Raw genomic sequence first — 23,502 nt, 5'->3', positions numbered from 1 at the left:
TTTTTGAGGAAGAGACAGTACTGGTATTAGTTGAAGAAAGCAGAAAAGAGTGCAGCTAGCTGGCTGTGGAACTAACACAGGATGTGGTGCAGTGGTAGGAAATAGAGAAGCACAGAATGGATCGTAGGCATTTGGAAGGATAAGAGGTGAACCCTGGGATAGGAGGCAAAAATGAGAGAAAATGATAGCTTTAAGGTAGTGGAAGAGATGTTAGTTACATTTCACAGTATGTTTATAAAATGATTCAGAGTAGACATGAATCAGGATAGTGGGGAGCACAGTCCAACGCCTCTCTCCTTGGGACCTACGAAAGGTAATTTTACAGTCATTATTGAAGGCAGGATCTGATTGAGTGTGTGTAATTATATTTCTGAACACAGTGAATTTTACACAGGAGTTGTATCGTAGTGATAGCAGCTAGTGATTTTCAGTCTGTCCTGCAGACATGGGCTGGGTGGCTGGGGGATAAAAAACGAAGCTGGGTTTGATTTTATCTCTTAAGATTCTGACTCATATATAGCTTGGGACCACTGATTTGGGCCATTTTTTACTTATACACATTCTTTATTAATTTAGATAGATACTGATTAGATTATAGTAGAGTGAAAATCAATTTAGACACTCTGCTTAACATTTTACCCTGGTACTTATTTAAAAAAAATTTTTTTTTAAATGTTTATTTTTGAGAGAGATTCAATGTTTATTTTTGAGAGAACAGGAGCAAAGAGAGGCAGAGAGAGAGAGAGAGAGGGATACATAGAAACCAGAGCAGGCTCCAGGCTCTGAGCTGTCAGCACAGAGCCTGTTGCTTGAACAACCCAGGAACCGTGAGAGGATGGCCTGAGCCGAAGTCAGATGCTTAACTGACTGAGCCACCCAGGCACCCCGTACCCTGATACTTATTTTTAAATGTTTGTTTATTATGTTGAGAGAGCATGAGTGAGGGAAGGGGAGAGAGAGAGAATCCTAAGCAGGCTCTGTGCTGTCAGCACAGAGCCTGACACGGGACTCAAACCCATGAACCATGAGATCATGACTGGAGCTGAAATCAGGAGTTGGACACTCAGCTGACTGAGCCAACCACACACCCCTTACCCTGATATTTATAGCAGCATTATGTGGAAATGGCCCATGTGTCCATTGACTGATAAATGGATAAAAAATGTGGGGTGTGTACACACACACACACACACACACACACACACACACACACACACACACACTGGAATATTACTCAGCCATAAAAGGAAAGAAATCTCTCCATGTGCAACGACATGGATGGAGCTGGAGCATTAATGCTGAGCGAAGTAAGTCAGTCAGAGAAACACAAATACCATATGATCTCACTCATGTGGAATTTAAGAAACAAATGAGCAAAGGGGCAAAAAGAGAGGCAAACCAAGAAACAGACCCTTTTTTTCTTTTTCATGTTTTTATTTAAATTCTAGTTAGTTAATATATAGTGTAATATTGGTTTCAGGAGTAGAATTAAGTGATTCATTACTTATAATAACAAATGCTCATCATAACAAGAGCTCTCCTTAATACCCATCACCCATTTATCCCATCCCCCATCAACCCTCAGTTCTCTATTGTGAAGAGTCTCTAATGGTTTGCTTCTCTCTTTTTTCTTTCCCATATGTTCATCTGTTTTATTTCTTAAATTCCACATATGAGTGGAATCCTGTGGTCTTTGTCTTTCTGACTTATTTCACTTAGCATAATATACTCTGGCTTCATCCACGTTGTTGCAAATGGTGAGATTTCATTCTTTTGATGGCTGAGCAACATTCCCTTGTGTATATACCACATTTCCTCTATCCATTCGTTAGTCGATGAACATTTGGGCTCTTTCCGTAGTTTGGGTATTGTTGATAATGCTGCTATAAGCATCAGGGTGCATGTACCCCTTTGAATCTGTATTTTTGTATACTTTTGGTAAATACCCAGGAGTGTAGTTGCTGGATCATAAGGTGATTCTGTTTTGAACTTTTTGAGGAACCTCCATACCATTTTCCAGAGTGGTTGCACCAGTTTGCATTCACACCAGTGTAAGAGGGTTTCTCATTCTCCATATCCTCGCTAGCATCTGTTGAGAAACAGACTTAAAAAAAAAAAAAAAAGGTTTTATTTATTTTTGAGAAAGAGAGCACAAACAGAAGAGGGGCAGAGAGAGAGGGGACAGAGGATCCGAAGCAAGGTCTGCACTGAGAGCAGTGAGCGAAGTGTGGGGCTTGAACTTACCGTGAGATCATGACTTGAGTTGAAGTCGGACACTCAACCGACTGAGCCACCCAGGTGCCCCAAGAAACAGGCTCTTCACTACAGAGAACAAACTGATGGTTAACAGAAGGGAGGTGGGTGGAGGATGGGAGAAATAGATGATGGGTATTAAGGAGTGTATTTGATACGGTGAACACTGGGTATTGTATGAAACTATTGAGTCACTGCATTGTATACCTGAAACTAATATTGCACTGTTAACTGGCATTTAAAACTTAAAAATTTTTACAAATCAAAAAAAGTGTTGGGGCGCCTGGGTGGATCAGTCAGTTAAGTGTCCGACTTCAGCTCAGGTCACGATCTCGCGGTCTGTGAGTTCGAACCCCGCGTCGGGCTCTGGGCTGATGGCTCAGAGCCTGGAGCCTGCTTCCGATTCTGTGTCTCCCTCTCTCTCTGTCCCTCCCCCATTCATGCTCTGTCTCTCTCTGTCTCAAAAATAAATAAACGTTAAATAAATAAAAATAAATTCTACAAATCAAAAAAAGTGTTGAATTGGTTGGGAACCATTTCATTCATAAAATAGCACCATCATCTGACTAAATGGAATATTTTATTTTGTTATTTTTTTATTAGAGACCTGTGCTAGTGGGGAGAGGGGCAGATGGGGAGAGAGGGAAAGAGAGGGAAAGAGAATCTTAAGCAGGCTCCACACTTAGTGTGGAGCCCCCTGCGGGGCTCAATCCCATGACTTTGGGATCATTATCTGAGCCGAAATCAAGAGTCAGGTGGTCAACCGACTGAACCTCCCAGGTGCCCGTTATCCATCAGACATCTGACTAAATAGAATTTAACACATTCAAAATTTCTTTTACTAACACACCATGATCAGTATTAGGAAATTGATCACATTTGGCCAGATGGTAAGAAAGGCCTTTTTAACTTGGGAAATGCTCATTAACTCTTGAGAGACGGTAGAGTAGGATTAAATTTAGGATCATTAACTTCCACAGCAGTGAATGTTTTCAGTTCTGTATGTTGTGGAAATTCTGAGGCAGTGACAGGAGAAATGAAAATGGCACTGAAGAAGATAAAAAGCAAATTCTCAAAGTGTGACCCAGAGATACTTGGGTCTCCTGAAACTTTTCGAAGAAGTTCACGAAGTCAAAGCTGTTTTTATAATAATACCAGGACACAGTTTGTCCTTTTTCTGCTCTCATTCTGTCCTGAGTAGACAGTGGTGGTGAACAAGGGTCACTGATGGTGGTATAGTGTGTACTTGTGTATTCTTGTTTTAAAAATGTCTGCTTTAATTTCTATAGTAAATATTGATTAATATATACATAAAAATTATTCGAGATTCTCGATTTTTAAGAGAGTAAAAGGATTCTGAGGCCAAAAGTTCAAGAACTAGTAGCCAAAAAAAACATAGTAGGCCAAGTTGGAGCATTATTTTAAAGGAATAAATTATGAAAGTTGACAATTAATACCTAGTTTATTGTAAAAGTATTCAGATAAAAAATTTTTAATTGCTTAAGTCTGTTAGTCAGAAGTAACATTATTACTAATGGTATGAAATACATCTTTCTAGATTTAACTATTGTTCATAATCATGCACGTTTATTGGAAAAAATTGTGCTGCATGCACGGTTCTTTGCTTTACTTTTTTAAAATTAACAGTATATCTTAAAAATTAATGTGTAGATGTATCTTATTTTAGTCACTGTAGGTATTTTGTTGATTGGGTATGGTGTAAATTACTTGTTCAACCTTTTTAAATTTTGTTTTTTTTTTCAACGTTTATTTATTTTTGGGACAGAGAGAGACAGAGCATGAATGGGGGAGGGGCAGAGAGAGAGGGAGACACAGAATCGGAAACAGGCTCCAGGCTCTGAGCCATCAGCCCAGAGCCCGACGCGGGGCTCGAACTCACGGACCGCGAGATCGTGACCTGGCTGAAGTCGGACACCCAACCGGCTGCGCCACCCAGGCGCCCCTTGTTCAACCTTTTTAAAAAAAGTTATTATTTCGGTTATTTCTAGGCACTTGATTGTGTAAAAAAAAAAAAAAAAAAAGATGAAAAATTCCTAAATAAAACACTAGCCACTAGAATCCAGTACTTTAAGAAGAATCCAGTATTTTAAAAGAATAATATGTGATAACAAAGGGATGCCTCTTAGGAATGCAATGGTTTGATTTTAGAAAATCTATTAAAATTATTTATATTAATAATTGAAAGGTGGGAGGGAACCCCTGTGATCATCTCATTAGGTGCTAAATCCATTCCTAACAGAACAAAAACTGTTAGCAAAATTGGGAAGGATAGATAATTAAAAACCGAGAACCAGGACCACGTATGATGTAAAAACTAGGAGGGTTCTCATGGAAGTGAAAAACATTTGGGTTTGTGTTCTAGCTCCAGCCACTGTGTCTCAGTGAGTGTGGTGTTTGTAGTCTCATGTAGCCTCAGCATCTTCATTTCAAAAGCATTAATATAGGTACTACTCTTTCTGGAGTCATAGGGTTGTTATGAAAATTATGTGAAATTTATGTAAAACTCCTTAGCACACAGTAAGATTCTACATCACTTAAGGGATAATTTGTTATTAAAGGAAGGGAAAACATAGCAAGTATCATATAAGAAGAGAAATTGCCTATTTTAGTTCCATTCTCACTTTTTTTCTGCCTTAAATAATGAGTTGTTTGTGCTCCATACTTGCATGAATCACGGTAACTTCTAAGATCCCGTTTAGAATTCTAGTTGGACCTCAGATGGAGTCAGCACAGTGATCAGGAGTATAGACTCTGGAGCCAGGGCTGCTTGGTTCACATATTGGCCCTGCCACTTTCTGACTTTGCAATGGTCATCATTACTTACCCTCTTTGTGCCTCAGTGTTCTCAGGGGCGGATGATAATATAGATGGATCATGTAGCACACTTGTTAGGTTTAAAAGCTCACTAGGATTAATAAATAGACTCAACGTGCACTTCGCGTGTAAGTAGAACTGTGCAAACATTAGTTATGGCTGTGATGATGGCTTGGCTACATTATTTTCTTTTTAATTACAAAATAACCAAATGTTCATTTTAGGAGAAAGAAATGAGAGGTAAACCAAAAGGGAAAAAAAACAGGAACATTCTAAAAATCCTACCCCTCAGGCAAAGTTAATGATGTAATTTTGCTGTGAATTCTTCTGGACTTTAGAGGGCACATGAAGAAGTCCTTCCTTCCTCCCTTTTCTCCCCTTTGTTCCTTTTGCCACTTTCCCCGTCTTTTTCCATTTGTTCTACCATCTGGTCAACAAATACTGCGCATATGCTGTGTGCCAGGTACTGTGCTGTGACACTTGGATTCTAGTGGTGAACAGTGACGTGGACCTTGTCCTTGTGGAGTTTAGAGTCCATAGTGGGAGAAACACATTTTCTGTCAGAATAACAGAGAGCTGGTCATAAACTGATAGGTTCTCTGTAAAGGAAATGTATAGGGAAGGTTGTTGAAAGACTCTGTCTAATCTGGGTGTGTGTCTTGATGTTGGTGTACCTCTCCCAATTGGAATAAGAATTGAGCAGAGCACTGAACTATATACAAGTATATTGGAATATCAGCACATGTGATTATACACAAGTAAAACATTTTTGTAAATAAAAAACACATTTGCAATTCATATCACATACACGAAGCTGACTTAACGTAAAGCTTCTGTAGATAAATAACCAAAGACTAATAGCCAACCAGGAAGGAGAAAAGGTTATGTATAGACTGCTCTTGGAAACACAGATAACTCTTAGAAGTAAAAAAGAACAGGGCACCTGGCTGGGTGAGTAGATTTCAGCTCAGGTCATGATCCCAGGGTCATGGGCTCGAGCTCTGTATTGGGCTCTGCACTGAGCATGGAGCCTGCTTAAGATTCTCTCTCTCTCTCCTCCTGCCCCACTCGCATACTCACTCTCTCACTCTCTAAAAATAAAAAGTAGAAATAAGCTCAGCTTCACTTATAATAAGAGAAATGTAGTTCACAATTATAATGGGGTGGTTTTCACCAGGTTGGCAGAGATCAAAGTGAATTAATAGGACTGTGTTGACAAAGTTGAGGGGAACCAAGCTCATTAATGCACGTATATGCATAAATCAATACAGTTTGTTAGTATGACAGAAATCACAAATGCACTTTCCCTTTGACCCAAAAATATCACTTCTGGGAGTTTAGCCTATAGTTATTTATTACAGCATCATTTGTAGTGATAAAATATTAGGAACAATTTAAATGTCCATCACCAGGGGAGGGTACTGGTTAAGTAAATAATGATCATTCATATCACATACTTCACATCAATTATATCTTCATATCATGGTAGCTTTTTATGTACTGAATATACGTGAAATAATTATTAAGTTGTATTATGTGACAGATGGCACAGAATTGTGTGTATTGCTTGCCACCATTTATGGGAAAATGTATTTTTAAAATACACACTGGGTTATACATAGAATATCTATGAAAGAGCATACAAGAGGTGGGTGATAGTGGTTCCCTCTAAACAGGGTAACAGGTGAGAAAGAGGTTTTTGTTGTATATGTATTTTTGTCTGCCTCTGAATTTACGTGTTAATTATTTTCAAAAACTGAAATGGGCTTTTGTTTATTTTTTTTAAATGTTTATTTATTTTGAGAGAGAGGGAGAGAGTGCAAGCAGGGGAGGGGCAGAGAGCAAGGTAGAGAGAGAATCCCAAGCAGGCTCCACACTGTCAGTGAAGAGCCCAATGTGGTACATGAACTAACAAACTGTGAGATCATGACCTGAGCTGAAATCAAGAGTCGGATGCTTGCTTAACCCACTGAGCCACCCAGGTGCCCCTGAAATAGTCTTTTAAAAGTCATAGGGCAGTGAGTGAACACAAATAATATATGTAGTGATCTTGATTAGAAAGAAATTCTGGTTCGAAAATCTTTTTCATTTTGATCTTCTTGTGAGATCTTTTCAGACTTTTATGACCGACTCTTGCCTTTGAGGCTTTGCTACCCTTTCTGAAAGGTTTCCCCTGTTGTCTTCCCTTTCTGTAGTTAGGGAAAATGAGGCTGACGATCCCATGCCGTGCAGTGACTTGTACACATCTACAGTGTTTTGATGCTGCCCTTTATCTGCAAATGAATGAGAAGAAGCCCACCTGGATTTGTCCTGTGTGCGACAAAAAGGCTGCCTATGAAAGTCTAATTTTAGATGGGTAAGTATATCCCAGCATAAGTGTTAGCTGTGTAAACATGCAGTACAGCCTCATGTAACTTCTAGTCTAGCATCATGTTATCCTTTTTATCATTGGCTTTGTTTTGCTAAATTTCACGAGGGATATTCGTCTGTTGCTTTCTTGTAATGCCTTTGTCTGGTTTTAATACTACAGTAATCCTGGCCCCATACAAATGAGTTGGGAAGTGGTGGTATTTTGTCTCCTCAAATATTTGGTAGAATCCCCCAGTGAAGATGGTTGGGACTGGGGTTTTCTTTGTGGTAAAGTTTTTCACTACAAATTCGGTTTCTTTAATATACATGGGGTTCCTCAGGTGATCTGTTTCTTTCTGAGTGAGCTTCAGTCTGACCAGAAGGTTGTCAGTTTTACTGAAGGTTGCTAACCTTTTGTTTTGATTGATTTTCCTCTTTTTCTATTTCATTTGTTTCTGTTCTTTGTTGTTTCCCTTTTTGTGTGTACTTTCATTTTAATTTGCTCTCTAGTTTCCTTTAGGTAGAAGCTGAGGTTTGATTTGAGTCCTTTCCTAATATAAGAAGATTAATGCTATAACTGTTGCTTCAAGTACTGCTTTAGCTATATTCCACAAATTTTATTAATTTTCATATTCAGTTCAAAATACCTTCTAATTTATGTTTTTATGTTTTCTTTGTCTCATTGGTGGTTTTGTTTAGTTTCCAAATATTTGGGCGTTTTCCACATATTTTTCTGAAGATTCAGATTTCATTATGGTCATAGAACATAATTTGTATGCTGAGTTCTTTTAAATTTATTGAGACTTTTTAATGGCCCTAATGCTCCTTTCCCCACCCCTATGACATTTTTTCTTGATAATAAGCTTATAAATTATTTTTTGTATAATAACCTTTATATTTGCTCATGTCTGTTTTGTATGTTATGCTGGAGGTTGCTCTTTACTGCCAGTCCTGGCTAGGAGGCTCCAGGTGTCTATTTAGTCAACTGGTTTCTTAGATGATACTCAGTAAACCCCTTAAAGATCTAAAACCTAGGAGGGGAAGGGGGGGTTGTGTAACAGCTGTTGTAAAGTGTGAAGTATTGAAACACCAAAACAAACAAAAAGGTCAAATAGCATCACTTTTGTCTCCAAGGCAGTATGTGTTACTTAGCTCACCTTTGAACAAAGCCATGGATTACATTTGTGCACTTCTTAATTGGTTTATAGGCTTTTCATGGAAATTCTCAATGACTGTTCTGATGTGGATGAGATCAAATTCCAAGAAGATGGCACTTGGTGTCCAATGAGACCGAAGAAAGAAGCTATGAAAGTGTCCAGCCAGCCGTGTACAAAGATAGAAAGTATGTGCAGGATAGCCACGGAGGGCAAAGCAATGAGACCCCCGCACCGTTGTCTTTATCGTTAACTTTGGCCACTAGACCTGCATTTGGAGCTTTGTTTGTGAACTGTATCTTTTGATCGTCTGTTACATACGTAATTTCCCTCAAGCGGTTTTTACTCTTACCTTAAGAAATTTGGTAAGGTGTATGTCACCTTATAATTAGCTTTTTCATAGTATATTTGTCATATATAAAGTAAATGAAATAATCATCCCAAGTCATTTTAATATAATGTGTTTGTTACAGAGTGAAAAATTATAAATGACATTTTTATGGATAGCTTTCAGAATTTTTTTGAAACTTTTGGGGGAAACCCCAAGTTTAGGTGTCCTTAGGCCACATAATCCATCTATGGAGGGTAGAGGCAGGTGCTCACAGGTTAGTTGCTAACGAAGTGAACAGACTGTTTCCATTTCTTTGTGGGAAGAAATTTGACCATTGCCTTTACCTAGGATGTATGCTTAACCTTCAACTCCCTATATCTGCCCACACTGAGTGGGGAAACTAAGGCACAGTTATAATAATTGAACCCATAGGTGAACTGAATGTTTCTTCTTATCTGACCATGTCCACTCACTGCATTTGAGTTTTGTGTTGATTATATTTGGCATTCTAACAATATAATGAATAGTGAGTATTCAGAGTAAAAAGTAAAAGTCACTATTTTATGTCACTATTAGTCATTCTTTTGGGGCACCTGGGTAGCTCAGTTGGTAAAACATGGGACTCTTGATCTTAGAGTCATGAGTTTAAGCCCCCATTGGGCATGGAGCCTATTTAAAAAAAAAAAAAAAAATCATTCTCCTTGATTGTTACCGAACCTGTAGGTAGAATGATTGAGGTTTCCCTCATCTTTGAGAAGAATAGTGATTTAGTTGAGTAGTTGCTGCTGCTTTTCCACTATCAGCCAGCCTTAGTTTTCTGTTAAACAGATTATAGGGCATAATGTAATTTCTGTGAAATGGTGAGTTAATATATGGTAGGTATATGTGGGCAGAAAGGAGAACCTAAGTGATCAGTAGATGGTTGATAAGAAGAGCTTCAAATATCTGAATAACTGAAATGAGAGGTTTGGAGTTTTTTCAGTTCACCGAGGTGAACATTTTTATCCAGTTTTGGCTTACAGAGAGGGGCCTATACATGCTTTGACACGGGTACCGCTTTGCTGTAATGGGAGTGCCTGATTCTGACTCAACACTGCCACACATCTATGAGAATACACAGCTAGTGAAGCCACATACTTTTGTCTGTGACTGGAGATTGGATCCCTAACCCCAGGCTGTCTGTAAAATGATTGCTTACCTGGGGAGACAGCTTGAGCAGCAGGATCTGAACAGATTTTTTGGCAGTACTGGGGAGATAGCTAAGAGCATGCTGTCCAAAGGAGGCTTTGACTGTCTGGCAGGGCATAGAGCTCACCTTTTCTCCCAGGTGAGCAGTCATTTTATAGATAGATGTCCAGAGTTAAGGAGTTAGTCTCCATCCATAGAGCAGAGTATGTGGCTTTTTACTGACTGTATATTCTCTTGGATGTGTATTGCACCTTTGATTTTTTTTTCTTTTCCTTCTCTTCCCTACATCAGGTTCAAGTGTCCTCAGTAAGCCTTGTTCAGTGACTGTAGCCAATGAGACAAGCAAGAAGAAAGTGGATGTTATTGACTTGACTATAGAAAGCTCTTCTGATGAAGAGGAAGACCCTCCTGCCAAAAGGAAATGCATCTTTATGTCAGAAACACAAAGCAGCCCAACCAAAGGGTTTGTTAATTTATAGTTCACTATTGTTTATTACACTTGGAACTAACTGTTCTTGGTATAGGTTTGTAAATGTCTCTTTGAGAGTTGCATAACCGTAGAAGGCTATTTTAATTTGCCTTTGTTCAGTTGAAATCTTTTCAAGAGAGCACATTGTTTAAAGGAAAGAAAATTTTGATGAAATTATTTACATCTTTGGGAAGTGAGAGTTCAGGTCTTCTCATGTCTGAGTATTTATTTCATATTTGATCCTTTTTGTCATTTTCTTGAACCAATTTGTAAGGAGTATATTTGGCGTCACAGACCAACATGAGGAAGCCTGGTGTAAAATGGAGTGTGGAATTGGGAATCTAACAAGTGTGGATTCCAATTTTGACACCATTGCTTACTCGTTCTGTGATCTTGAATGAAATACTTATTTGAGCCTCTTTTTTTGTGTTCTGTAAAATGGGGTTAAATGATGCCTACCTCATAAAATTATTTTCAGGTTTCAGTAAGATAAGGAAAGAGTTAAATTGATTGCCTTCCCTTTTCATCCTCTCCAGGGCAAACTATGGGCAAGTAAATGCATTCTAGCATGTAGTTTTTATGATTCATCTGATAGAAGCTGTTACTGTCCTGTATAGTGACAGGTCTGAATACTTAGCAATAGGTGCTTCTAAAAAATTTTGGAACCTGCAAGAAAGTAGCAGAGGGTTCCCTTGACATTCCTTGAACATATTGTTTCAGACTTGGGTGTGCCAGTCTTGTCCTTTGGGCCTCTCAGTGCACTTACTTTTTCTAATGGCTTTATTGGGTCGTTACTTATATACCATAAAAATGTCCCATCTTAACTATTAAGTTGCCCAGTTCATTGATTCTAATAAATTCAGTTGTCCAGTCATCATCATAATTCAGTTGTAGAATATTTCCAACACCTAGTTAACTTCTCTCTTGTTCATTTGCAGTTAATCCCCATTCATACCCCTAAACTAGGCAATTGTTGATCTTCTTTCCATCTGTATGAATTTGCCTGTTCTAGACATTTTATATAAATGGACTTCTACTCTGCATTTTGCTTTAAAAAGTCTGTGAGTTGCAGCTACCCAGCTCGTTCCATGAAATCAACATAATTCCTAGTACCCAAATGAGATTTGTACATTAACAACCATACAGAATGAAGCTGGCTCATATTAGAAAACTCCATGAGAGTTCTCAGTTCAATCTTAGGAAATCATTTAATTGTATATTCAAACAATATCCATCCTTAGGACAAAGTAGGGTACCTTCAGGAATGCTTTATTATTAGGAAATACATTGATAGAATGAATCTTGTCATAAGGATGACTGTGAAGTCATCTTAGTGGATTCTGGAAAGGTATTTAGTTCATCAGTAGCCATTCCTGATAGGAACTCTTTGAAATGTTAGAATTCACAATGGTTTGAAAGGTTTACCACTCTGGAGCTGATTGATTCTTAGGCTACGTTAATGAAAGAACCATAGTGTCCGGGATATATACCCATGCTAGTTTTATTCTGTTTATGTCTAAGTGATTTTCACTTAATACCATCTTAGTCCGTGTTGATCATCAGGAGATGAGAACAGGCTGGTAAATTGTGCAGATTGTAACGTGATGGATGGATGGGTCTACGGACTGAAGCTGTTAAACCAGGACAAGAGAATATGTGAATGTGCGAATATCTTGTAATTCTTAAAAGGGAATCGTTGATGAAGAGGATTAAGTTTATTCTTTGTTATAATATTTGGGAGATCTAAGTCCAGTGGAGGAAAAGATAACATGGAAAGACTTTCCATAGGAGCTGAACACTAAGAAAGTTGATGTTTTATACTAAAATCACATCTTCTGTGTTGAGGTAGAGTGGATGCCACCTGTCCCAGCGGGTGTCATGGATCCAGACTTAGGCTGTGGTTAGGTCACCTCTGTAATCCTTTCCAAGTCTTAATGCTTTTCTGGTTTTGTTCCTGGTCTTCCTTTCCATATTCTGTCTTGTGGCTCAGCATCCAACATTTTCATGGTTTTCCATTGCTGTAGAAGTTTATCATAGGACTTCTTGGCCAGTGATAGTAAGCAAATGAGAAAGAATAGAGAATAAGAAAGCAGGAAAAACTTGCCTTCAGTTAAATCCCGGAGATCTGAGCAGTTATTTTTTAGGAGGTACTGTTTTAGTAAAAATTACTCTTAAGAACAATTTCACAGTGCATCAAGAAGTAGAATGCATTCCACCTAGACATAACCTGTGTTAACATTTTGATGGGAATCCTTTTAGCCTCTCTCCTTATGTACCTACTGTAGTCCTTAAATGCATCATACAGTACCAATCAGAAGAGACCGACACCTTAACCTAAGACTTAGAGAAACCTCTGATATTTTTGTACATGGAAAGATAATTTTAAATATCATATCCCTACCACATTCCCTGAGCCAATGAATGATTGCTTTGCCATTAATAAGGTATTCTAAAGACAGAAATAGACAAGAATAGAGATAAATATGTATTTCTGTGGATTAAGACTCATTAGCAATTGGTAGCAAAATTGAGTCTTTTTTATGCTTGTATGATAAATTGGGAACATACAGGGAATTTCAGGTTTACGGATAAATATTCAAGTTATTGAACTGTTAACTCATTTTCAGACATCTAAATGTGGGCCAACTATGATGAATTCCGTGATCCAGTGCACATTGTAGAATACTATTTGCTGTCCAGCAATGTTCCAGCAGTATCTTTGTGCTGTGATGTTATAGGTAAAGCTACAAAAATTTCAAGCAGATACATACACGGGCATATGTATACATTAGGCATATGTACCTAATGTATACATATGCCTGTGTATGTATTTGCCAATTCCATGAGGAGGCAGTAACATGTTACAAACTTTAAATTTTTCTTATTACTTTATAGCATCACATTTTTATACCCACAGTTCCGTCAGATATAGCCATTTACATTTCTCCATGGTCTCTGTTATTCCATTTTTATAAATGCATCTATTTTTTGCATAGACATTAGAATCCTTTACCTTTCTGAATGTTGTCTTTGTGAATATTCTAATTAAAACCATAATCTGCTACCAGTACATAATTTGCTAATGGTAACAAATGGCTAATTTACCCATTCTATAAAAATTGAATTTGTGTTAATGGTTACAAAGTTCAGCTAATAGAAATTAATCTACATTAAATAGTTTTTCAGATGTGCTGAGGTTTTAGATGTTGATCTAATAATTTGTACCTTCATTGGATTTTGACGTTTTCACATATCGTGACAGTCAGCGTTTTGTATTGGAGAAACAAGGAGTAGTTACTTAATCATTTAAAGTTTCATGTTATGAGGTCAGAACCTATGCAATAATTAGATGTTACTGTGATGATAGTAAGTTGGGACACTGACTTGACTCTACAGGTGTAAGTAATGGGGCTTGGAGCAAAGGAGTTTTGTTATTGTCGCCTATAAATCTGATTCAAGTTCAGGGTTCAGTTCAGGGTCAAGACAAAAGACACTTTCAGTATGAGATATGAAAGAAAGAGAAGGGGAGCAGGAGGAAGGTAGGCACAGACATGCATATGTGTGTGTGTGTGTGTGGGGGGGGTGTATGGGTGTCTGTCTTCAAAAGCTTATCTCTTACATTTAAAAAATACGATTAAGATATTAATACTATGAGATAGAATAATCAGAGCCACTCTTTTAATCCCTTCCTCAGCATGAGCACGCCAGTCTCTTTCCTTTTTACCCCCTCTGCCCCGTTTCAGATACGTATTCCCATGTTGATGGTAGGATCACGTGTAATTTGAAAACGCTTTTGGTGATTACTTGTTGTACTTTTCATCCCTGTAGAGGACCACTGTTTTCAAACCTCTAGGAAAAGATATGTTTTAATACAACATAACTTATTTGATCTCATCCCCAGTTTGTTTTTTCCCCCCCCAGAGAATCTGCCTTTTCTAGTATTGTTCACCTCCTGCTTGTGATTTTAGGTCTCTAGGTAACAGTGGAGACCAGGAAGCCTTCTGATTCTAAGTTAGGCAGGTTGCTGTTTGGATGATGACTTCCATCTTCATCTACCTCTGGAAAATGTGTTTGAAATGCCAGGCTTCTGTTAATTGTCTCAAGTGTATTGTTCCCGGTGGATCCACTTTTAAGACTTCGGAACTCTGACCTGTGTTATTTATTCATTATTCTGAGAATAACACAGTTGTCAACATAGCCATATATGTACTCTGAAGATGCCTTCCTTTTCCACATTTCCAGTGACATCCATATTTTTGACAGATAGTGTAGAGTAAGAGCTGGACAAGATCGTCGTGTCATCATGCAAACTGGTTTTAGAATGACTCCAGTGCCTAAATAGGTTGTGATTATTTAAATGGTTTGAGGTTTAAATTGAAGTCATGAAATATTTTGTCAGTTGTTTAGGGTATGAAAAGTGTCATGAAACCATGTCATCAATTCTTACCGTTCGTATTTAATAATCTGAGCAGTGACAAGAAGAGTTCCAGCCAAAGGAAAGGACGCCTAGAGGTCCTCACGGTCCTCTTGGTCTAGCTTTGTGACCATGGTCCTAAGTTTCTGTTGGCTTCGTTTTTGTAATGGTCCCTCCCAGCTACATAATTCTGTGCCTCTCTCATGAAGCTTATAGTAAGTAGTTCATTGGCAGTGCTTTGGGATGCCAGCATTAATGTCCCTATGTCTCTGTCCCCTCTCCTTTTGTTTTTAGTTAATAACAAAGTTGTATTTTTCAAAATGTACAGTTGGTGGAGCCTATTTATGCCTCTTTACTAGCGGCAAGGCATCTCCACCCTTGGTGTTTCTGGTGTAAATCACTTGAACTCTATGTTTTGAAAACAGTTTAATGAGGCCTTTACTAAGGAGCTCCTGAAGGGGGCTGCCCTGGCCAGGGAATTGCAAATCTTCAATTTCTTAGAGACAGCCGCTGGGGTTAGAGATGGGAACTTCCTTGCAGAGTTTGTCATATGTGGCCTTGTCAAACAAGACCAGGTTAGTGATCTGAGATCCCAAACTTTGCCTTTGGACTATTTCTTTTTTGGTCTTGCCCCCAGATTGGTTCAGTGGGTCTTTGCCTTTCTTGTCTGATTTGCCTGCCTGTTTTTCTTCTTGTCATCCTGGGGTGGCATCAGGAAGATCAGAGAGTAGCTGCTACCACTGCAGCCTCACCAGGATGATGGCCAGAAGGGATGGCCACCGTCAGCCATAGGGTCCATCACATTGCTTATACTGTCTTGTAAGGTTCTAATTGTTTAACCTGGGCTAAGAGAAAATGAAAGCTCAATAGGAAGAATGCAAAATCATCTCTTTATTCCTGAGCATTAGAAAAAAAAATATGATTAACTAAACTGCTTCTTGAAATTATAGAGCTGTAATTGTGTGTGTGTGTGTGTGTGTGTGTGTGTGTGTGTGTGGTGTGTGTATATATCTATTAATCAGTTAATGTATTTTTAAAGTGTATTTAATTTGTATTCTTAGTAGCATGATTAGTTAATTTCAAAGTCTATAAACCCTCTTAGAGTAGATATCATAGTAACTTAACATTTTTATTTCTGGATGTTTTATATTAAGTCTTGAGAAATCATCTTATTCTAATTTCTGATTGCTGCCTATCGTCAGGTTGGCTGGCATTAGGATTGGCAATGTTGCCTCAGGTGATTCTCAGATAAGATTGCTAGTAATTAACACAGTTCAAGTTAGAATGGAAGAAATTCTGGTTGAACTGTATATAATAGATAGCTTTACTTATCAAGGTGCCGTGATTTAAATCCAATCTTAGGAGGCCTCAGTTTATTTCTAACTTTTTCTTTTTTCTTTTTTTTAACGTTTATTTATTTTGAGAGCAAGAGAGAGTGAGTGAGTGAAAGCAGGGGAGGGGCAGAGAGAGAGGGAGAGACAGAGAATCCCAAGCAGGCTCCACACTGTCAGTGCAGAGCCTGATGTGGGGCATGGTCTCGTGACCTGTGAGATCATGACCTGAGCTTGAAATCAAGAGTCACTTAACCGGCCGAGCCCCCCAGGTGCCCCTCTAAGTTTCTTTCTAGATACAGTTACTAATATCCACATCCATGTTACACATACATTCGTAAAAGCATATGTAAAATATATTTCTCTCTGTGGATGAAAGTTTTATGTATTCCTCCAGCACCGTACACTATGTTTTAATGCCAACTTGCTCTTATGTCACAGCTGCTGTTGAGAGCCAGCATACGTTCATGTTAAAATGAAGACTGTTATGAAAGAGGAGAGTAGAGTGGAGTACTGTGTAGTGAGTAGCCGCCGTGTAGTTGTGTTGAAACTTAGTGCGCTGACGACTGAGAATGCCCGGTGGTGCAGCCCTTCTCTCCTGTGAACTAACAGCCAGATTGTTTGTAATTTCCCATGCTATTTAAAACAGGGTTCTCATGTATCAGCCATCTTCTGTAAGGGTGCCCAGTGTGACTTCGGTTGATCCGGCTGCTATTCCGCCTTCATTAGCAGACTACTCAGTACCATTCCACCACACGCCAATATCAAGCATGTCATCAGATTTGCCAGGTATGTGAAGAGTTGTTTTCTCTTGTTACCAAGTTTTATTTGTTTTTCCTCTAAATCTGTGGAGCGAACGTAGTGTTACAATTTAAACGGAAATACTGAGGAAATTTGAAGCCTTCATATAAAAGTCGTATCTGTTTTAATATATCACCTTCAATTCCTGTCATTTTAACTACAGAGCAATCTGTGGATTACTGATGATAGGAAATCTAGTAGGACGGTAGGAAAGTTTTTTAGGGGTTGCTCTCCCTCATGAGGAATTTGTACTCGGAGACACTGTCTTTGTCATTGAAGCTTCGCAGATTCGGTAGAGTGTTCTCTCATAATCTTCTCGGTAGCCCATCACAGCTTCAGAACGTCCTGGTGTACCACAGGGTTAACATTATCAGTGGCTTTGCCCTGTGAGGCCGTTTTGCTCTGTAAAAATAGGGTCTACCAGCTCTTTCCTTAGAGCACTGCTTAATATTTAGGGATATCTTTTGAAAAAGTCAAGGCTGCTCGGATAACCTTAGAACCAAGGCCATATTATGAAATTTGGAACTCCCCCACAGACCCCCCACTTTTCTTCCCTCCATAGCCATTGTTTTTGTAGGCATTTTTGATCAATCAAATTGGAGCAAGCTGAAGCCAGTGCCTCTTACATTCATGACTTTCCTTCTTTCCGAAGGGCCCTTTTAGTGGAATACCCTTCTCTTTTCCTGTTAATAATCTTCTTTTCTAGATTTGTAAAGTTACTTTTGACCTACAATTTATTTTTCATATCCCTCTATATGAGGCCTTTATTTCAAGCACAGCATATATTTTGTTGGGCAAAATTTGTGTTGTTGAAACAGTTGATAGTTGTGGTACCTGGCCCAGTGTAATCTTGCCACTTGAAATTTATTCAGATTATTTGAGTAAAATTTAATGGAGAAGAATAGACTAATAATAGTATCTATCAAAAAATTTCAAAAAACCTACTTAACCATCTATGTTTACTCCGTATGTACTTGGGGAATTGGCATTTTAAAACTTGGTTAAGTCCATCGGGCACCAATTAAAAAATATTTGTTGTATACAAAGCTTGATTCTAAGGTACAGGGGCAGTTTCATGGTCCACAAGACAGATGGAAACTCAGAGATACTTAGTTCGTAACTGCCAAGTTTTCCTTTAACTGTGGCTAGTTTTAAAGGAGGTTGAAGAGTGTGTATCATCTTCATGTGTGTTACAAACAAACATTCCAGAAGGATTCGTTTTCCTAAAGACCTTGAAATCACAAATAATCCTGAAAAAACTTTTTGTTTACGAAAGTGACCCTGGCCATTTAGGAATAGAATAGCCACAGTTTACAGATCATTTGTTTTCAAATTACGTGAGTCTGGATGAATTTTTAATTTTGGAGAATTGACATTATTTCAAAGTTTGGGGATAAGGGGAGACTATAAAAAGTGCAGGCGTAAGAAGCAATAAGTTATGTGAACTGTGTATTTTGTAAAATACGTTCCAAGCTGGTATTAAGGAACTAAGACCGATATGCAGGGCTGATACTTAGCGAGTGTGAACTAGGATGGTGACACTGCTTATTAGAACGTTGACCTGCTTTCTTACCGTTTGATAAATTGAACAGAATAGGGTCTGTTGTACTTCAGAAGAATTACCAGTTTGTCATCATCTATGAATTATGCAGTAGTTGCTACATCTAAATAGTTTAGTTTTTACTTTGTTTTATTGTTAATGTGCTCTTCTGTAGTTAGTGCTTATTTTAGTTTTATTTTTGTGCATAATTTTTATGTAATTAGTCCTACTGTGCAGAGTTTTCATATTTATAAATTTAATAATTTATAATAAAATATTAAATAGAACAAGAATGGAGAGATGACAAAGTTTTAATACATTTCTTAACATTCCTTTTAAACATCATAAATATGAATCTTCTGAATCTGCAGGAGAACAAAGAAGAAATGATATTAATAATGAACTGCAGCTTGGATCATCTTCTGATACTGTGCAACAATGAATTACAAAATAAAACAAAAAATTTGTATTTATGGAATGGAAAACAGCTTGATTATTTCAAGAAAGAATATGACTGCCTTATTATTGCTAGTGCCATATTGTCAGGTGTGAATGGTGCTCAAAAGTTGTACATTAAAATTGGAAAGTGCTAAACATTTACATACTTAATGTTTTGTTAAAGTTCATGGCTCAAGTAAGGAAAATGTGGTGTTATTAATAAGACATGTAGAGTCAGTTTCACTTAAGGAAGCATTTAAAATCCAGAAACTACAATTTCATCAGTGTTAATAAAACATTTAGAATGTACCATCTGAATTTTTAACACTACCTGCTTTTTAGTTAAAAATAATTGAGCGTTTTCACCCATGAAATATGTAGGTGGGCGTAAAAACATATCAGTACAACATATTGCAGTTGAAACTTACGGTGAAATAAGAAAACAGCATTTTACTAAACTTACAAAAACAAGGCAGCAATGTTTTAATCAGTATTCATGAAACCTCATCTATTTCGTGTAAGAGTTTTAATAGTATACTTAATATGTAAAATGCAGGACTTTGATAATAGTTTAAAGTTTTTTTGTCAGAAGGAATAACATCTGAAATACCGCATCAAACCTCAGTGTTAGTGTTTGAGAAAAAATGGTTTCAGTGAAAGTATTTCATTACAATGTTGGATTTTGTATAGAGAGCATCTGCGTAATGCTAGGGAGAAAGTCAAGTTTAACCAAACTTAGAAACATTTCTAGGTGTCTTATTACGGCATTTTATAAGTCACCATATTCAGTTATCTTTGGATAAAGTGTCAAAAGATACAGATCAAGTGTCTTAAATCCCTCATCGGTATATATTGACTGGCACACATGAAATGATCATCAAAGACAATTAGAGTACATCTGAAGAGCTGAGAATTGAACTAATGAAAAAGTGAAGCATCTTTGCACCTTGCCGGGCAGCCTCCAGTGCTGGAGCTGCACAAACCGTTTGAAGACTATATCAAGCCTGTATATTTATCTCAATTGGTTATGAAGTGGGAATATTTAAACATGTAGAAAATGAGCATTTTTGAGTGATTTGGCTCCAATACACAATATTGCAAGAGATATTAATACTTCCTTCCTTTAGCTTTATAAAAAAAAAAGAAAGGTTTAAGTTACTCAAATGGACTGAGTGATTGAACAGACATTAAAAGTGATTGAACATACAAAATTAAGTAAGCTACAAAAAGCAGAAGCTATTTTAAAAAGAAAAATGTTATACCATTTGAAGCAAAACCAAATTAATAAAATTAAGTCCATTAAAAGACATGCCAATAAACTGTCTTTGTGACTTGGTCAATAGTATGAAATGTTGACTATAAAATTCAAAAGGTACTATAAGGGCTAGACAGATTTTGAGTTACTCTCTTCAGAAGCACAGGATTTGCTGAACAATATTAATGTGAAGAAACTCTTGGCTTATTGAGATGTCATCTAGTGAGTATCAGTTTAATGGGGAAGTCGTTGGAAAAGTTCGTTGTGATCCCCTTTGTCCAGTTTTGGCTCAAATTCCATTGTATCATATAGCTAGTGACAGGCATATGGAGTGAAAAATCATATTAACAGTTTTTAAAGATGCTTTAGAAACTGATTTCATTGAAATGATTGGTGCTATAGCGTGTATCACTTGATAAGCATTTTTATCATATCCTTAGAGATTATAAGGGAATAAATATACTTTAAAAGAGTTATAAATTATTCATATTGGTTATTTAATATATTAAATATCATTTCCACAGATATTCTCTATTTTGAGTAACAGTCTAATATCAGACTTGTATTCTGTATGATCGTTATATTTGAGGTGACATTGAATGCTAGCATATAAAAATTCATAGAATTGAACAAGAAATTGGCCTGTCTCACTGACCTATACCTAGTATGTGATTTTTTTTTTTTAATGTTTTGAAATTTAGGGAGGTTTAGGGGAACTGACTTTGAAGTTTATTGCTAGACTTTTCACATCTGAAAATTTTTACTATTTATTGTTATAATTTTAATACTTTAAAATGGTATTACTGGGCAACCTTTTCCACATTCCTGTTTCTAAAGCTTAATTGGAGAGTCCCAGATCTTTGGTTCAGAAAACTGCATTAGCTTATAACCCAGTAAACCGTAAGATTTGGCTTGTTAGCGAGCAGCAGTTAACCAGGTGCTTGCTTTGTGCAGAGCACTGAACTGTGTACTACTCTTGATGTGGGGACAGAGTGACAGAGAGCAATCCATGAAACGGATCTCTGTTTAAGAAGTACTACTTTAGTTGAAGCTCAATGTGGTTGGTGTATTTCTAAAAAAATAAATGTGAAGTATCTTTTAAGAGCCTAAGTATGGTTTTTTTTTTTTTTTTTAATAGTCCGAATCCAGATCATTCTCTCATCATTTTTATTGCTTCTCATTCTATTAAATGATGAAGGGGAAAAGTTGACTTTGACTAGTCCTCCTCTGGCAGTTTTTGGACTGCTCCCTTTAAGTCTCCGGGTGGTGGTTTTTGCAGTTGTTTTGTGAGGGAATATGTTCATTTTGGGGTTTTATGCATCTAAATCTCACTGATCATGGTATTGAACTTCTCTGTGGCAGAATGGTAAGCACTTACCCCAAATGTTCTATGACTCATGATAAATACAAAATGATTTGGGGAAATAATTCTTGTCTCCAAACTATGAGACAACTATTAACAAAACATTTTTGTTTTAGGTTTGGATTTTCTTTCCCTTATTCCAGTTGATCCCCAGGTATGTATCCTGAATTTAAGCAACTAATTTGTATTTGATTGTTGGTTATGTCATACTAACTAAAAAATGACCAGTTGCATAAAATCAGGACAGTCAACTTGCAGTTACTTAACTTGATGGAAAGGAATTTCTATGTAAATATTTCACAATTTTATTTGGAGGACTACAGTTGCTGTTTTTAAATTTATGATATTTTGACTTAATACCTGAATTTTTAATTATATTTTATTTAGTTTTCAGAGTCAGTTAGCATTTCTTACAAGCATTTGGGTGATTAAAGTGAGGGGAAGCAGTGCTGATGACTGGAAGTTAAAATTTCAGAGATTATCTGTGAAGCACTCGTTCTATGCATAGAAAATAGCGGAAGCTGATTCAACAGTCCTGAATCATTAGCTTGATTCTTCCTTGTTTTTAAAGGCCGTCAGATACAGACTTTGGGGATGCCCCAATCCAAAGTTGCTATAAACCGATCATTCCGGTTTTCTCTGTCAGCAGTAAGAAACTCGAGGATCCCAGGGACCCAATAGTAAACGTGGACTGACGGACGTATATATCAGAGGCAGAACAGGGGGAGAAGGGAAAGGCATGGGGAAAGCAGATGGGGAAAGTGCAGCAGAGAGTGACTTTGAGAGAATTGTTGCAGGTAGGGAGGGCCAGAGGAAGACCCACAGAGCACTGCTTCATAGGCTGCAGAGGCCGCTAACCACAAGTCTTATACCGGCCTCCTGTGTCCGTACTCTGTATCTGATCACGCAAACAACACTGGAAATTTGGGCCCAGGATAACGTGTGCAGAGTGAGGAATTTCTTCTCACTCTGAGTCAACTCTGTTACATTAGTAGATTCTATAGCAAAAGTATCTATATATCTTTCTAGGAAATGCATTCTTCAGGCTTGAAATATTACTGAATCTTTAAGAGAACCACCCTTCTAAAAAATGATCTTAGAACCCATAGGATTTTGATTTCATAGTGCTATTTGGCATCCTTAGTGTCAGGCTAACTTATTTGATAAGCCAGTAGAAGGGTAAGGTTGTGCCTTCCGTTTTCCTTAGAATCCTTAGATTTGTCCTCCTTTACCTCCATAGTACCCCCCTTAGGCCCTGTTACCTTTGTGCAGATACGTGCCAATACACGTGGTTAGATACACATGGTTAGAGGTAAAATGGCTGCACCCTGAGTATGACAAGAATTCGTAGAGCCTATTGATAGCAGAACTGTGGTATCTAGCGTTCATCTTATAAATGAAGAGAGTACCTTTTTACTACTAGACAGTCAAAAACTGCCTGAGAGGAAGTAGAAATACAATGTAAGTTTCTGGGCTTTTTTCCAGAATGTTTAGCGGAAAATCAGAATTGATTCAATTTTAAAGAAGTTTAATGCCTTAGAAGTCTACTCTCTTTAGAGCACCCGAAACGCTCTCCCCCCTTAACCAGTATCCCTTTGATCTCTTTGTGTATGACGTTTATTTTATGGATGAACCAAGACCGTTACCCATGCTAAAAACACTGAACTACTTTTTCTGTCAGGCGGCCTACATTTCGGTCGTTGCTCTTCCACTGATTGGCAGCATGAGCCTGGGGCTGTCGTTGCCATTTTAAGATTTTTTGGAAGATCGTGTAGTGAAAA

At 37.6% G+C, this 23,502-nt stretch overlaps 1 protein-coding gene, 1 long non-coding RNA gene and 1 pseudogene across 13 annotated transcripts in view; 1 reads left to right on the top strand and 2 right to left on the bottom strand.

Moving 5' to 3' along the window:
* The window catches only part of PIAS2 (protein inhibitor of activated STAT 2), a 95,934-nt gene that overhangs the window by 67,099 nt on the left and 5,333 nt on the right, over positions 1-23,502 (top strand). For 10 of the 12 annotated variants that reach the window (XM_045457660.1, XM_045457659.1, XM_045457668.1 and 7 more), the window contains 5 exons: positions 7,284-7,444; positions 8,646-8,779; positions 10,402-10,573; positions 16,974-17,113; positions 21,838-21,875. In XM_045457660.1, the coding sequence (XP_045313616.1) occupies positions 7,284-7,444; positions 8,646-8,779; positions 10,402-10,573; positions 16,974-17,113; positions 21,838-21,875 (645 nt within the window). Of the gene's footprint in view, positions 1-7,283; positions 7,445-8,645; positions 8,780-10,401; positions 10,574-16,973; positions 17,114-19,036; positions 19,266-21,837; positions 21,876-23,502 lie in introns of those variants that run through there. The other 2 variants (XM_045457669.1, XM_045457665.1) reach the window with 1 other exon arrangement.
* Positions 1,423-14,879, bottom strand: LOC123587708. Its single transcript, XR_006707469.1, has 3 exons — positions 14,866-14,879; positions 4,195-4,197; positions 1,423-1,587 (listed from the first exon to the last, which is right to left on the bottom strand). It is a non-coding gene; the product is annotated as an uncharacterized LOC123587708 (long non-coding RNA).
* Positions 15,332-15,705, bottom strand: LOC123588346 (annotated as a pseudogene).

The sequence above is a fragment of the Leopardus geoffroyi genome, chromosome D3 (genome assembly GCF_018350155.1).
Source record: "Leopardus geoffroyi isolate Oge1 chromosome D3, O.geoffroyi_Oge1_pat1.0, whole genome shotgun sequence".
NCBI lineage: Eukaryota > Metazoa > Chordata > Mammalia > Carnivora > Felidae > Leopardus > Leopardus geoffroyi.
This window is presented reverse-complemented; position numbering and strand designations above follow the sequence as displayed.